Consider the following 14305-nt stretch of genomic DNA (forward strand, 5'->3'; position numbering starts at 1 on the left):
CTCCGTGTAGCTCGTACTACACCACTGTTTAAACCTCTGTGGGGTTTAGAGCGTATACCTCCGTGTAGCTCCTACTGCACCACTGTTTAAACCTCTGTGGGGTTTAGAGCATATACCACCGTGTAGCTCCTACTACACCACTGTATAAATCTCTGTGGGGTTTAGGGCGTATACCTACTACACCACTGTTTAAACCTCTGTGGGGTTTAGAGCGTATACCTCTGTGTAGCTCCTACTACACCACTGTTTAAACCTCTGTGGGGTTTAGAGCGTATACCTCCGTGTAGCTCCTACTACACCACTGTTTAAACCTCTGTGGGGTTTAGAGCGTATACCTCCGTGTAGCTCCTACTACACCACTGTTTAAACCTCTGTGGGGTTTAGAGCGTATACCTCCGTGTAGCTACTACTACACCACTGTTTAAACCTCTGTGGAGTTTAGAGCGTATACCTCCGTGTAGCTCCTACTACACCACTGTTTAAACCTCTGTGGGGTTTAGAGCGTATACCTCCGTGTAGCTACTACTACACCACTGTTTAAACCTCTGTGGGGTTTAGAGCGTATACCTCCGTGTAGCTACTACTACACCACTGTTTAAACCTCTGTGGAGTTTAGAGCGTATACCTCCGTGTAGCTCCTACTACACCACTGTTTAAACCTCTGTGGGGTTTAGAGCGTATACCTCCGTGTAGCTACTACTACACCACTGTTTAAACCTCTGTGGAGTTTAGAGCGTATACCTCCGTGTAGCTCCTACTACACCACTGTTTAAACCTCTGTGGGGTTTAGAGCGTATACCTCCGTGTAGCTCCTACTACACCACTGTTTAAACCTCTGTGGGGTTTAGGGCGTACACCTCCGTGTAGCTCCTACTACACCACTGTTTAAACCTCTGTGGGGTTTAGAGCGTATACCTCCGTGTAGCTCCGACTACACCACTGTTTAAATCTCTGTGGCGTTTAGGGCGTATACCTACTACACCACTGTATAAACCTCTGTGGGGTTTAGGGCGTATACCTCTGTGTAGCTCCAACTGCACCACTGTTTAAACATCTGTGGAGTTTAGGGCGTATACCTCCGTGTAGCTCGTACTACACCACTGTTTAAACCTCTGTGGGGTTTAGGGCGTATACCTCCGTGTAGCTCCTACTACACCACTGTTTAAACCTCTGTGGGGTTTAGAGCGTATACCTCCGTGTAGCTCCTACTACACCACTGTTTAAACCTCTGTGGGGTTTAGAGCGTATACCTCCGTGTAGCTACTACTACACCACTGTTTAAACCTCTGTGGGGTTTAGAGCGTATACCTCCGTGTAGCTCCTACTACACCACTGTTTAAACCTCTGTGGGGTTTAGAGCGTATACCTCTGTGTAGCTCCTACTACACCACTGTTTAAACCTCTGTGGGGTTTAGGGCGTACACCTCCGTGTAGCTCCTACTACACCACTGTTTAAACCTCTGTGGGGTTTAGAGCGTATACCTCCGTGTAGCTCCGACTACACCACTGTTTAAATCTCTGTGGGGTTTAGGGCGTATACCTACTACACCACTGTATAAACCTCTGTGGGGTTTAGAGCGTATACCTCAGTGTAGTTCCTACTACACCACTGTTTAAACCTCTGTGGGGTTTAGGGCGTATACCTCTGTGTAGCTCCAACTGCACCACTGTTTAAACATCTGTGGAGTTTAGGGCGTATACCTCCGTGTAGCTCGTACTACACCACTGTTTAAACCTCTGTGGGGTTTAGAGCGTATACCTCCGTGTAGCTCCTACTACACCACTGTTTAAACCTCTGTGGGGTTTAGGGCGTATACCTACTGCACCACTGTTTAAACCTCTGTGAGGTTTAGAGCGTATACCTCCGTGTAGCTCCTACTACACCACTGTTTAAACCTCTGTGGGGTTTAGAGCGTATACCTCCGTGTAGCTCCTACTACACCACTGTTTAAACCTCTGTGGGGTTTAGGGCGTACACCTCCGTGTAGCTCCTACTACACCACTGTTTAAACCTCTGTGGGGTTTAGAGCGTATACCTCCGTGTAGCTCCTACTACACCACTGTTTAAACCTCTGTGGGGTTTAGGGCGTACACCTCCGTGTAGCTCCTACTACACCACTGTTTAAACCTCTGTGGGGTTTAGAGCGTATACCTCCGTGTAGCTCCGACTACACCACTGTTTAAATCTCTGTGGCGTTTAGGGCGTATACCTACTACACCACTGTATAAACCTCTGTGGGGTTTAGGGCGTATACCTCTGTGTAGCTCCAACTGCACCACTGTTTAAACATCTGTGGAGTTTAGGGCGTATACCTCCGTGTAGCTCGTACTACACCACTGTTTAAACCTCTGTGGGGTTTAGGGCGTATACCTCCGTGTAGCTCCTACTACACCACTGTTTAAACCTCTGTGGGGTTTAGAGCGTATACCTCCGTGTAGCTCCTACTACACCACTGTATAAACCTCTGTGGGGTTTAGAGCGTATACCTCCGTGTAGCTCCTACTACACCACTGTTTAAACCTCTGTGGGGTCTAGGGCGTATACCTCCGTGTAGCTCCTACTACACCACTGTATAAACCTCTGTGGGGTTTAGGGCGTATACCTACTACACCACTGTATAAACCTCTGTGGGGTTTAGAGCGTATACCTCCGTGTAGCTCCTACTACACCACTGTTTAAACCTCTGTGGGGTTTAGGGCGTATACCTACTACACCACTGTTTAAACCTCTGTGGGGTTTAGGGCGTATACCTACTGCACCACTGTTTAAACCACTGTGGGGTTTAGAGCGTATACCTCCGTGTAGCTCCTACTACACCACTGTTTAAACCTCTGTGGGGTTTAGAGCGTATACCTCCGTGTAGCTCCTACTACACCACTGTTTAAACCTCTGTGGGGTTTAGAGCGTATACCTCCGTGTAGCTCCTACTACACCACTGTTTAAACCTCTGTGGGGTTTAGAGCGTATACCTCCGTGTAGCTCCTACTACACCACTGTTTAAACCTCTGTGGGGTTTAGAGCGTATACCTCCGTGTAGCTCCTACTACACCACTGTTTAAACCTGTGGGGTTTAGGGCGTATACCTCCGTGTAGCTCCTACTACACCACTGGGAAACTCTGCTGTAGGTTAACACTGCATTTAAAGATGTGTGTGGTGTTGCATCAGCATCCAATGATAACATCCACCAGATATTGAATCAGTTGTGTTACTGCTTGGCTGGGGCAAAAGCCTGCACCCACACCGGCCCTCTGTTAGAATACTGGCCAGTACTGTTCTATAGGAACTGATCTAGTGTTTCTCAGTGGGAGGGAGACCCCTGCAGGTTCTTCAGATACACAAGGACCAATATACAGTGCCTTGTGAAATTATTCGGCCCCCTTGAACTCTGCGACCTTTTGCCACATTTCAGGCTTAAAACAAAGATATAAAACTGTATTTTTGTGAAGAATCAACAACAAATGGGACACAATCATGAAGTGGATCAACATTTATTGTATATTTCAAACTTTTTTAACAAATCAAAAACTGAAAAGTTGGGCGTGCAAAATTATTCAGCCCCCTTAAGTTAATACTTTGTAGCGTCACCTTTTGCTGCGATTACAGCTGTAAGTCGCTTGGGGTATGTCTCTATCAGTTTTGCACATCGAGAGACTGAAATTGTTTCCCATTCCTCCTTGCAAAACAGCTCGAGCTCAGTGAGGTTGGATGGAGAGCATTTGTGAACAGCAGTTTTCAGTTCTTTCCACAAATCCTCGATTGGATTCAGGTCTGGACTTTGACTTGGCCATTCTAACACCTGGATATGTTTATTTTTGAACCATTCCATTGTAGATTTTGCTTTATGTTTTGGATCATTGCCTTGTTGGAAGACAAATCTCCGTCCCAGTCTCAGGTCTTTTGCAGACTCCATCAGGTTTTCTTCCAGAATGGTCCTGTGTTTGGCTCCATCCATCTTCCCATCAATTTTAACAATCTTCCCTGTCCCTGCTGAAGAAAAGCAGGCCCAAACCATGATGCTGCCACCACCATGTTTGACAGTGGGGATGGTGTGTTCAGGGTGATAAGCTGTGTTGCTTTTACGCCAAACATAACGTTTTGCATTGTTGCCAAAAAGTTCAATTTTGGTTTCATCTGACCAGAGCACCTTCTTCCACATGTTTGGTGTGTCTCCCAGGTGGCTTGTGACAAACTTTAAACAACACTTTTTATGGATATCTTTAAGAAATGGCTTTCTTCTTGCCACTCTTCCATAAAGGCCAGATTAGTGCAATATACGACTGATTGTTGTCCTATGGACAGAGTCTCCCACCTCAGCTGTAGATCTCTGCAGTTCATCCAGAGTGATCATGGACCTCTTGGCTGCATCTCTGATCAGTCTTCTCCTTGTATGAGCTGAAAGTTTAGAGGGACGGCCAGGTCTTGGTAGATTTGCAGTGGTCTGATACTCCTTCCATTTCAATATTATCGCTTGCACAGTGCTCCTTGGGATGTTTAAAGCTTGGGAAATATTTTTGTATCCAAATCCGGCTTTAAACTTCTTCACAACAGTATCTCGGACCTGCCTGGTGTGTTCCTTGTTCTTCATGATGCTCTCTGCGCTTTTAACGGACCTCTGAGACTATCACAGTGCAGGTGCATTTATACGGAGACTTGATTACACACAGGTGGATTGCATTTATCATCATTAGTCATTTAGGTCAACATTGGATCATTCAGAGATCCTCACTTTACTTCTGGAGAGAGTTTGCTGCACTGAAAGTAAAGGGGCTGAATAATTTTGCACGCCCAACTTTTCAGTTTTCGATTTGTTAAAAAAGTTTGTAATATATACAATAAATGTCGTTCCACTTCATGATTGTGTCCCACTTGTTGTTGATTCTTCACAAAAAAAATACAGTTTTATATCTTTATGTTTGAAGCCTGAAATGTGGCAAAAGGTCGCAAAGTTCAAGGGGGCAGAATACTTTCGCAAGACACTGTATCAATTGAACCAAAGACTCACCTAAACCAACACCATAGACATATCCTACAGACTGACAATCACAGTGTGTTTCTAAAGCATCACACCTTTTCTCAAGAACAGAATGACACAAAACATGTAAATCGAGATGCACTTCTGATTTCAGTGTTATGAACCCACAGTTAGGCATCAGCAGAACAGCAAACTTAGCATAGAATGAATACATATTGAGCTTAACGTGGTCAACATCTTACAGGGTTCTTTTTGTGCTATTCTGTCCAATGTCTGAAATGTCCACATTAAAAATGATATTTATATGTCTTTAGGAGGTACACAAAACGCACAGGTGAAGTAAACATGTTCCTTGTTCAGGTATCTGTCAAGATGGCAGAATACTTTCCTGGGATCCAATTCCTACATGATGAGCATTCTGTGTGTGTGTGTGTGTGTGTTTTTTTATAAGAAGGTTTGTGTATTCAAAAATGGCTTCAGGGCAATTTCAGCATCTGTAAACCGAAACAGAACCAGCAGCTGAAACACACATGCTACCCTTGGTTCTGCTCGGCCCAATAGTCACAAATAAAGGAAATGTATGGTTTTTCTCTCTCTGTGTCTGTAATAGTCTCTTCAGTAGATCTCTTTGAAATGGAGATAGTGGCTACAAACAGGAGATAATATCCATATGTCAATCGGTCTGTGTGGTTCATATGAGTCCAGTCTCTTGTATCATGTGGCCGGTTCCCTCCGTCTGTCTGTCGAGACTCATTCTGGGAGTTCAGTTCAGAGTCAGAGAGAAGGGTTGTTTCTACCTCCAGGGTTCCAACCTAGACTCTCACAGCTGTCCATAATCAGTCCACACACACACACACACACACACACACACACACACACACACACACACACACACACACACACACACACACACACACACACACACACACACACACACACACACACACACAGTTCCTGTTTTAGAACTTTTCAGATGCGTCTCCTCAGTCCATCACCACTAGCCGTTTCCTCTTTTAGAACAGGTTCTGTTCCATCACCACCAGCCATTTCCTCTTTTAGAACAGGTTCTGTTCCATCCCCACCAGCCGTTTCCTCTTTTAGAACAGGTTCTGTTCCATCACCACCAGCCATTTCCTCTTTTAGAACAGGTTCTGTTCCATCCCCACCAGCCGTTTCCTCTTTTAGAACAGGTTCTGTTCCATCACCACCAGCCGTTTCCTCTTTTAGAACAGGTTCTGTTCCATCACCACCAGCCGTTTCCTCTTTTAGAACAGGTTCTGTTCCATCCCCACCAGCCGTTTCCTCTTTTAGAACAGGTTCTGTTCCATCACCACCAGCCATTTCCTCTTTTAGAACAGGTTCTGTTCCATCACCACCAGCCATTTCCTCTTTTAGAACAGGTTCTGTTCCATCCCCACCAGCCGTTTCCTCTTTTAGAACAGGTTCTGTTCCATCACCACCAGCCGTTTCCTCTTTTAGAACAGGTTCTGTTCCATCACCACCAGCCGTTTCCTCTTTTAGAACAGGTTCTGTTCCATCACCACCAGCCGTTTCCTCTTTTAGAACAGGTTCTGTTCCATCACCACCAGCCGTTTCCTCTTTTAGAACAGGTTCTGTTCCATCCCCACCAGCCGTTTCCTCTTTTAGAACAGGTTCTGTTCCATCACCACCAGCCATTTCCTCTTTTAGAACAGGTTCTGTTCCATCCCCACCAGCCGTTTCCTCTTTTAGAACAGGTTCTGGTTCCATCACCACCAGCCGTTTCCTCTTTTAGAACAGGTTCTGTTCCATCACCACCAGCCGTTTCCTCTTTTAGAACAGGTTCTGTTCCATCACCACCAGCCATTTCCTCTTTTAGAACAGGTTCTGTTCCATCACCACCAGCCATTTCCTCTTTTAGAACAGGTTCTGTTCCATCCCCACCAGCCGTTTCCTCTTTTAGAACAGGTTCTGTTCCATCACCACCAGCCGTTTCCTCTTTTAGAACAGGTTCTGTTCCATCACCACCAGCCGTTTCCTCTTTTAGAACAGGTTCTGTTCCATCACCACCAGCCGTTTCCTCTTTTAGAACAGGTTCTGTTCCATCACCACCAGCCGTTTCCTCTTTTAGAACAGGTTCTGTTCCATCACCACCAGCCGTTTCCTATTTTAGAACAGGTTCTGTTCCAGCATCTGTATCCCTCTTTTGTTCTCTTCTACCACTGCACTCTGTTCCAGTCCAGAGCACCCAAATTCCTTGTCCAATATCGTCCCAGAGAACCATCTCCTTCATCCAAGCCCACCACAAGACGTTAGCCTCCTTAGCCAACAGTCACAGGTCTCCATGGAGTTTTGACCAAAGAGGTGATGCGATGTATGAAGGCATGTATCTACGTTTTTAGAGTTAGTTATTCACCTGTACAAACCTGCTGTATGTTTCTACTGTAGCTTCCTGTTGGCTTGTGTTTATATTGTGTGCTTGGGGTGTATTCAAGGGTTCATGGTGAATGACAGCTTAAGTTGTAGTGTGCGTCATTGTTTCTCCTTCAGTCAGTCCAGAAGTTGTTCATTTGTAGTTTGATGGTGTGTGGTGGTTGTTGATCTGTAGTTGCTGTTAATGGTATGTAGAAGTTGTAGTTTGTAGTTGTGCGAGGACAGGTAGTGGTGGTAGTTCCGGGCCGAACCAGACCAGAGGGACGGATGGAGGAGAGCATGTTTATGAGGTGATGATCTCTCCTCCTAGGTGCCTCCATCCCTTCTGTGTCTCAACAGCTGGAATATATTCTGAAACAGACACACGGCTCAGGAAACGACAACATGCGCAGGCTGGCAAAAATGGACATGGACAGTCGCACACACACACACACACACACACACACACACACACACACACACACACACACACACACACACACACACACACACACACACACACACACACACACACACACACACACACACACACACACACACACACACACACACACACACACACACACACAGGCCCAGGCCCAGGCCCAGGCCCAGGCCGCTACTGCTGTACCAGAGACAGAGGCAGGCAAAGCCTTACCTTGCTACACATACCTTCTTTACTGCAGTTCTTATTGTCCTTATCCACAGCCTCCTCTTCCACCTGGAGACACACAATATTACACAACATTCTCATTAAACAATATCAGTGGACAACATTCCAAAGGTATTAGCCAGTGAAATGTGCAGCATAAGACTGCTGGTTAGCCAGTAGACAGTACATGGCAGTATAAGACTGCTGGTTAGCCAGTAGACAGTACATGGCAGTATAAGACTGCTGGTTAGCCAGTAGACAGTACATGGTAGTATAAGACTGCTGGTTAGCCAGTAGACAGTACATGGTAGTATAAGACTGCTGGTTAGCCAGTAGACAGTACATGGTAGTATAAGACTGCTGGTTAGCCAGTAGACAGTACATGGTAGTATAAGACTGCTGGTTAGCCAGTAGACAGTACATGGCAGTATAAGACTGCTGGTTAGCCAGTAGACAGTACATGGCAGTATAAGACTGCTGGTTAGCCAGTAGACAGTACATGGTAGTATAAGACTGCTGGTGAGCCAGTAGACAGTACATGGTAGTATAAGACTGCTGGTGAGCCAGTAGACAGTACATGGTAGTATAAGACTGCTGGTGAGCCAGTAGACAGTACATGGTAGTATAAGACTGCTGGTGAGCCAGTAGACAGTACATGGTAGTATAAGACTGCTGGTGAGCCAGTAGACAGTACATGGCAGTATAATACTGCTGGTGAGCCAGTAGACAGTACATGGCAGTATAATACTGCTGGTGAGCCAGTAGACAGTACATGGTAGTATAAGACTGCTGGTGAGCCAGTAGACAGTACATGGTAGTATAAGACTGCTGGTGAGCCAGTAGACAGTACATGGTAGTATAAGACTGCTGGTGAGCCAGTAGACAGTACATGGTAGTATAAGACTGCTGGTGAGCCAGTAGACAGTACATGGCAGTATAAGACTGCTGGTGAGCCAGTAGACAGTACATGGTAGTATAAGACTGCTGGTGAGCCAGTAGACAGTACATGGCAGTATAAGACTGCTGGTGAGCCAGTAGACAGTACATGGTAGTATAAGACTGCTGGTGAGCCAGTAGACAGTACATGGCAGTATAATACTGCTGGTTAGCCAGTAGACAGTACATGGCAGTATAAGACTGCTGGTTAGCCAGTAGACAGTACATGGCAGTATAATACTGCTGGTTAGCCAGTATAAGATAAGACTGCTGGTTAGCCAGTAGACAGTACATGGCAGTATAAGACTGCTGGTTAGCCAGTAGTGTAAAGACTGCTGGTTAGCTCTGGATAAGAGCGTCTGCTAAATGACTTAAATGTAATGTAAATGTAGACAGTACATGGCAGTATAAGACTGCTGGTTAGCCAGTAGACAGTACATGGCAGTATAAGACTGCTGGTTAGCCAGTAGACAGTACATGGCAGTATAAGACTGCTGGTTAGCCAGTAGACAGTACATGGCAGTATAAGACTGCTGGTTAGCCAGTAGACAGTACATGGCAGCATAAGACTGCTGGTGAGCCAGTAGACAGTACATGGCAGCATAAGACTGCTGGTGAGCCAGTAGACAGTACATGGCAGTATAAGACTGCTGGTTAGCCAGTAGACAGTACATGGCAGTATAATACTGCTGGTTAGCCAGTAGACAGTACATGGCAGTATAAGACTGCTGGTTAGCCAGTAGACAGTACATGGCAGTATAAGACTGCTGGTTAGCCAGTAGACAGTACATGGCAGTATAAGACTGCTGGTTAGCCAGTGTAAGTCGCTCTGGATAAGAGCGTCTGCTAAATGACTTAAATGTAATGTAAATGTAGACAGTACATGGCAGTATAAGACTGCTGGTTAGCCAGTAGACAGTACATGGCAGTATAAGACTGCTGGTTAGCCAGTAGACAGTACATGGCAGTATAAGACTGCTGGTTAGCCAGTAGACAGTACATGGCAGTATAAGACTGCTGGTTAGCCAGTAGACAGTACATGGCAGTATAAGACTGCTGGTTAGCCAGTAGACAGTACATGGCAGTATAAGACTGCTGGTTAGCCAGTAGACAGTACATGGCAGTATAATACTGCTGGTTAGCCAGTAGACAGTACATGGCAGTATACAACCCTCTTCTCACCTCTTTCCTCCACTTGAGTTCACAGAAGACTCTCTCAACGCACTCATGCAGGTAGTTGAACTGGACACAGGACACAGCACAACAAAGGGTTAACTCTCTGCACATTGATACATCATGTTCAGACATTCGTTGGGACTCTCAAAAGGTGTCTACTGTGAGTGTGTGTGACTCACGTAGGGAGTAAAGATCTTGACCCAGCGAGGTTTCTTCTCTGCCCTGGCGTACTGGAAGCAGAAGGCCATGCCCTCCTCATCAGTGTCCCAGTGCTGCATCTCCACCCACTCAAACACGATCACCTGGTTCTGTTATAGAGAGACAAGGTCAACACACACACACACACACACACACACACACACACACACACACACACACACACACACACACACACACACACACACACACACACACACACACACACACACACACACACACACACACACACACACACACACACACACACACACACACACACACACACACACACACACACACACACACACGTTCTCCATACCTCTAGCGTTCCCTCCTCTGTGCAGGCGTGCAGTTTAAAGTGGTGTATGCTGATGGCTGTGACGACGTGGCCTTTGCGTCGGGAGTCACAGGAGCAGTGTGGGAAGATGATCTCATTGTAGCCTTCACAGCCCCGTAACATACTGAGATACTGGGAGAAAGAGAGAACATTTAGGGGGTCAGACAACTGCTTCTAGAAACCATCCTATGTTCCATGTCTATTTGGTCATTTATGCCATGTATATACCAAGTCTTACGCTACATGACCTAGTTTATTCCCATCTATTACAGCCCTACCCTTAACCAGAATGGAAGACCAGTAATGTGCTCCCTGACGAAGGCCATGCAGTTGAAACGTGTCAGAGTTTAAAATCTTTGTTTCCATTGAACATGCCATACATAAAAAGGCATTTTAATTCATTATCTGAAGAGGGCCTCGGTCCTCCTTTCTTTTTGACAATCATGTACTGTACTTGCTCATTAGTTGTGACAGCAATGTCTGTTGTAGCATGGCCATCTAGTGACTAGAAGAGAGGCAGAGAGAGACACTAACCATGGCCATCTAGTGACTAGAAGAGAGAGAGAGAGAGACACTAACCATGGCCATCTAGTGACTAGAAGAGAGAGAGACACTAACCATGGCCATCTAGTTACTAGAAGAGAGAGAGACACTAACCATGGCCATCTAGTGACTAGAAGAGAGGGAGAGAGAGACACTAACCATGGCCATCTAGTGACTAGAAGAGAGTGAGAGAGAGAGACACTAACCATGGCCATCTAGTGACTAGAAGAGAGGGAGAGAGAGACACTAACCATGGCCATCTAGTGACTAGAAGAGAGTGAGAGAGAGAGACACTAACCATGGCCATCTAGTGACCAGAAGAGAGGGAGAGAGAGACACTAACCATGGCCATCTAGTGACTAGAAAAGAGGGAGAGAGAGACACTAACCATGGCCATCTAGTGACTAGAAGAGAGTGAGAGAGAGAGACACTAACCATGGCCATCTAGTGACCAGAAGAGAGGGAGAGAGAGACACTAACCATGGCCATCTAGTGACTAGAAAAGAGGGAGAGAGAGACACTAACCATGGCCATCTAGTGACTAGAAGAGAGTGAGAGAGAGAGACACTAACCATGGCCATCTAGTGACCAGAAGAGAGGGAGAGAGAGACACTAACCATGGCCATCTAGTGACTAGAAGAGAGGGAGAGAGAGACACTAACCATGGCCATCTAGTGACTAGAAAAGAGGGAGAGAGAGACACTAACCATGGCCATCTAGTGACTAGAAGAGAGAGAGAGAGAGAGAGAGAGAGAGAGAGAGAGAGAGAGAGAGACACTAACCATGGCCATCTAGTGACTAGAAGAGAGGGAGAGAGAGACACTAACCATGGCCATCTAGTGACTAGAAGAGAGGGAGAGAGAGACACTAACCATGGTCATCTAGTGACTAGAAGAGAGGGGGAGAGAGAGAGACACTAACCATGGCCATCTAGTGACTAGAAGAGAGAGAGAGACACTAACCATGGTCATCTAGTGACTAGCAGAGAGAGAGAGACACTAACCATGGCCATCTAGTGACTAGCAGAGAGAGAGAGACACTAACCATGGCCATCTAGTGACTAGCAGAGAGAGAGAGACACTAACCATGGCCATCTAGTGACTAGAAGAGAGGGAGAGAGAGACACTAACCATGGCCATCTAGTGACTAGCAGAGAGAGAGAGACACTAACCATGGCCATCTAGTGACTAGAAGAGAGGGAGAGAGACACTAACCATGGTCATCTAGTGACTAGAAGAGAGGGGGAGAGAGAGAGACACTAACCATGGCCATCTAGTGACTAGCAGAGGGAGAGAGAGAGACACTAACCATGGTCATCTAGTGACTAGCAGAGAGAGAGAGACACTAACCATGGCCATCTAGTGACTAGCAGAGAGAGAGAGACACTAACCATGGCCATCTAGTGACTAGCAGAGAGAGAGAGACACTAACCATGGCCATCTAGTGACTAGAAGAGAGGGAGAGAGAGACACTAACCATGGCCATCTAGTGACTAGCAGAGAGAGAGAGACACTAACCATGGCCATCTAGTGACTAGCAGAGAGAGAGAGACACTAACCATGGCCATCTAGTGACTAGAAGAGAGGGAGAGAGAGACACTAACCATGGCCATCTCGTGACTAGAAGAGAGAGAGACACTAACCATGGCCATCTAGTGACTAGAAGAGAGGGAAAGAGAGAGACACTAACCATGGCCATCTAGTGACTAGAAGAGAGGGAGAGAGAGAGACACTAACCATGGCCATCTCGTGACTAGAAGAGAGAGAGACACTAACCATGGCCATCTAGTGACTAGAAGAGAGGGAGAGAGAGAGACACTAACCATGGCCATCTCGTGACTAGAAGAGAGGGAGAGAGAGAGACACTAACCATGGCCATCTAGTGACTAGCAGAGAGGGAGAGAGAGAGACACTAACCATGGTCATCTCGTGACTAGAAGAGAGGGAGAGAGAGAGACACTAACCATGGCCATCTAGTGACTAGAAAAGAGAGAGACACTAACCATGGCCATCTAGTGACTAGAAGAGAGGGAGAGAGACACTAACCATGGCCATCTAGTGACTAGAAGAGAGGGAGAGAGACACTAACCATGGCCATCTAGTGACTAGCAGAGAGAGAGAGACACTAACCATGGCCATCTAGTGACTAGCAGAGAGAGAGAGACACTAACCATGGCCATCTAGTGACTAGAAGAGAGGGAGAGAGACACTAACCATGGCCATCTAGTGACCAGAAGAGAGGGAGAGAGACACTAACCATGGCCATCTAGTGACTAGAAGAGAGGGAGAGAGACACTAACCATGGCCATCTAGTGACCAGAAGAGAGGGAGAGAGACACTAACCATGGCCATCTAGTGACTAGAAGAGAGGGAGAGAGACACTAACCATGGCCATCTAGTGACCAGATGAGAGGGAGAGAGACACTAACCATGGCCATCTAGTGACCAGAAGAGAGGGAGAGAGAGACACTAACCATGGTCATCTAGTGACTAGAAGAGAGGGAGAGAGAGAGACACTAACCATGGCCATCTAGTGACTAGAAGAGAGGGAGAGAGAGACACGAACCATGGCCATCTAGTGACCAGAAGAGAGGGAGAGAGAGAGACACTAACCATGGCCATCTAGTGACTAGAAGAGAGTGAGAGAGAGACACGAACCATGGCCATCTAGTGACCAGAAGAGAGGGAGAGAGAGACACTAACCATGGCCATCTAGTGACTAGAAGAGAGGGAGAGAGAGACACTAACCATGGCCATCTAGTGACTAGAAGAGAGGGAGAGAGAGACACTAACCATGGCCATCTAGTGACTAGAAGAGAGGGAGAGAGAGACACTAACCATGGCCATCTAGTGACTAGAAGAGATGGAGAGAGAGAGACACTAACCATGGCCATCTAGTGACTAGAAGAGAGGGAGAGAGACACGAACCATGGCCATCTAGTGACCAGAAGAGAGGGAGAGAGAGACACTAACCATGGCCATCTAGTGACTAGAAGAGAGAGAGAGAGAGACACTAACCATGGCCATCTAGTGACTAGAAGAGAGAGAGAGAGAGACACTAACCATGGCCATCTAGTGACTAGAAGAGAGGGAGAGAGA

General features: G+C 46.4%; 1 protein-coding gene across 1 annotated transcript in view; it reads right to left on the reverse strand.

The window, feature by feature from the left end:
• Positions 1-4881: 4881 nt before the first annotated feature.
• Positions 4882-14305, reverse strand: part of LOC123996791 (sorting nexin-27-like) — a 37397-nt gene continuing 27973 nt past the window's right edge. The window contains exons 9-13 of the mRNA XM_046300492.1: positions 10647-10796; positions 10309-10437; positions 10136-10195; positions 8038-8086; positions 4882-7737 (exon numbers count right to left, since the gene is read on the reverse strand). Of these exons, the coding sequence (XP_046156448.1) occupies positions 7670-7737; positions 8038-8086; positions 10136-10195; positions 10309-10437; positions 10647-10796 (456 nt within the window). The 3' untranslated portion in view covers positions 4882-7669. The remainder of the gene's footprint in view (positions 7738-8037; positions 8087-10135; positions 10196-10308; positions 10438-10646; positions 10797-14305) is intronic.

This window comes from Oncorhynchus gorbuscha, linkage group LG15 (genome assembly GCF_021184085.1).
Source record: "Oncorhynchus gorbuscha isolate QuinsamMale2020 ecotype Even-year linkage group LG15, OgorEven_v1.0, whole genome shotgun sequence".
Classification (NCBI taxonomy): domain Eukaryota; kingdom Metazoa; phylum Chordata; class Actinopteri; order Salmoniformes; family Salmonidae; genus Oncorhynchus; species Oncorhynchus gorbuscha.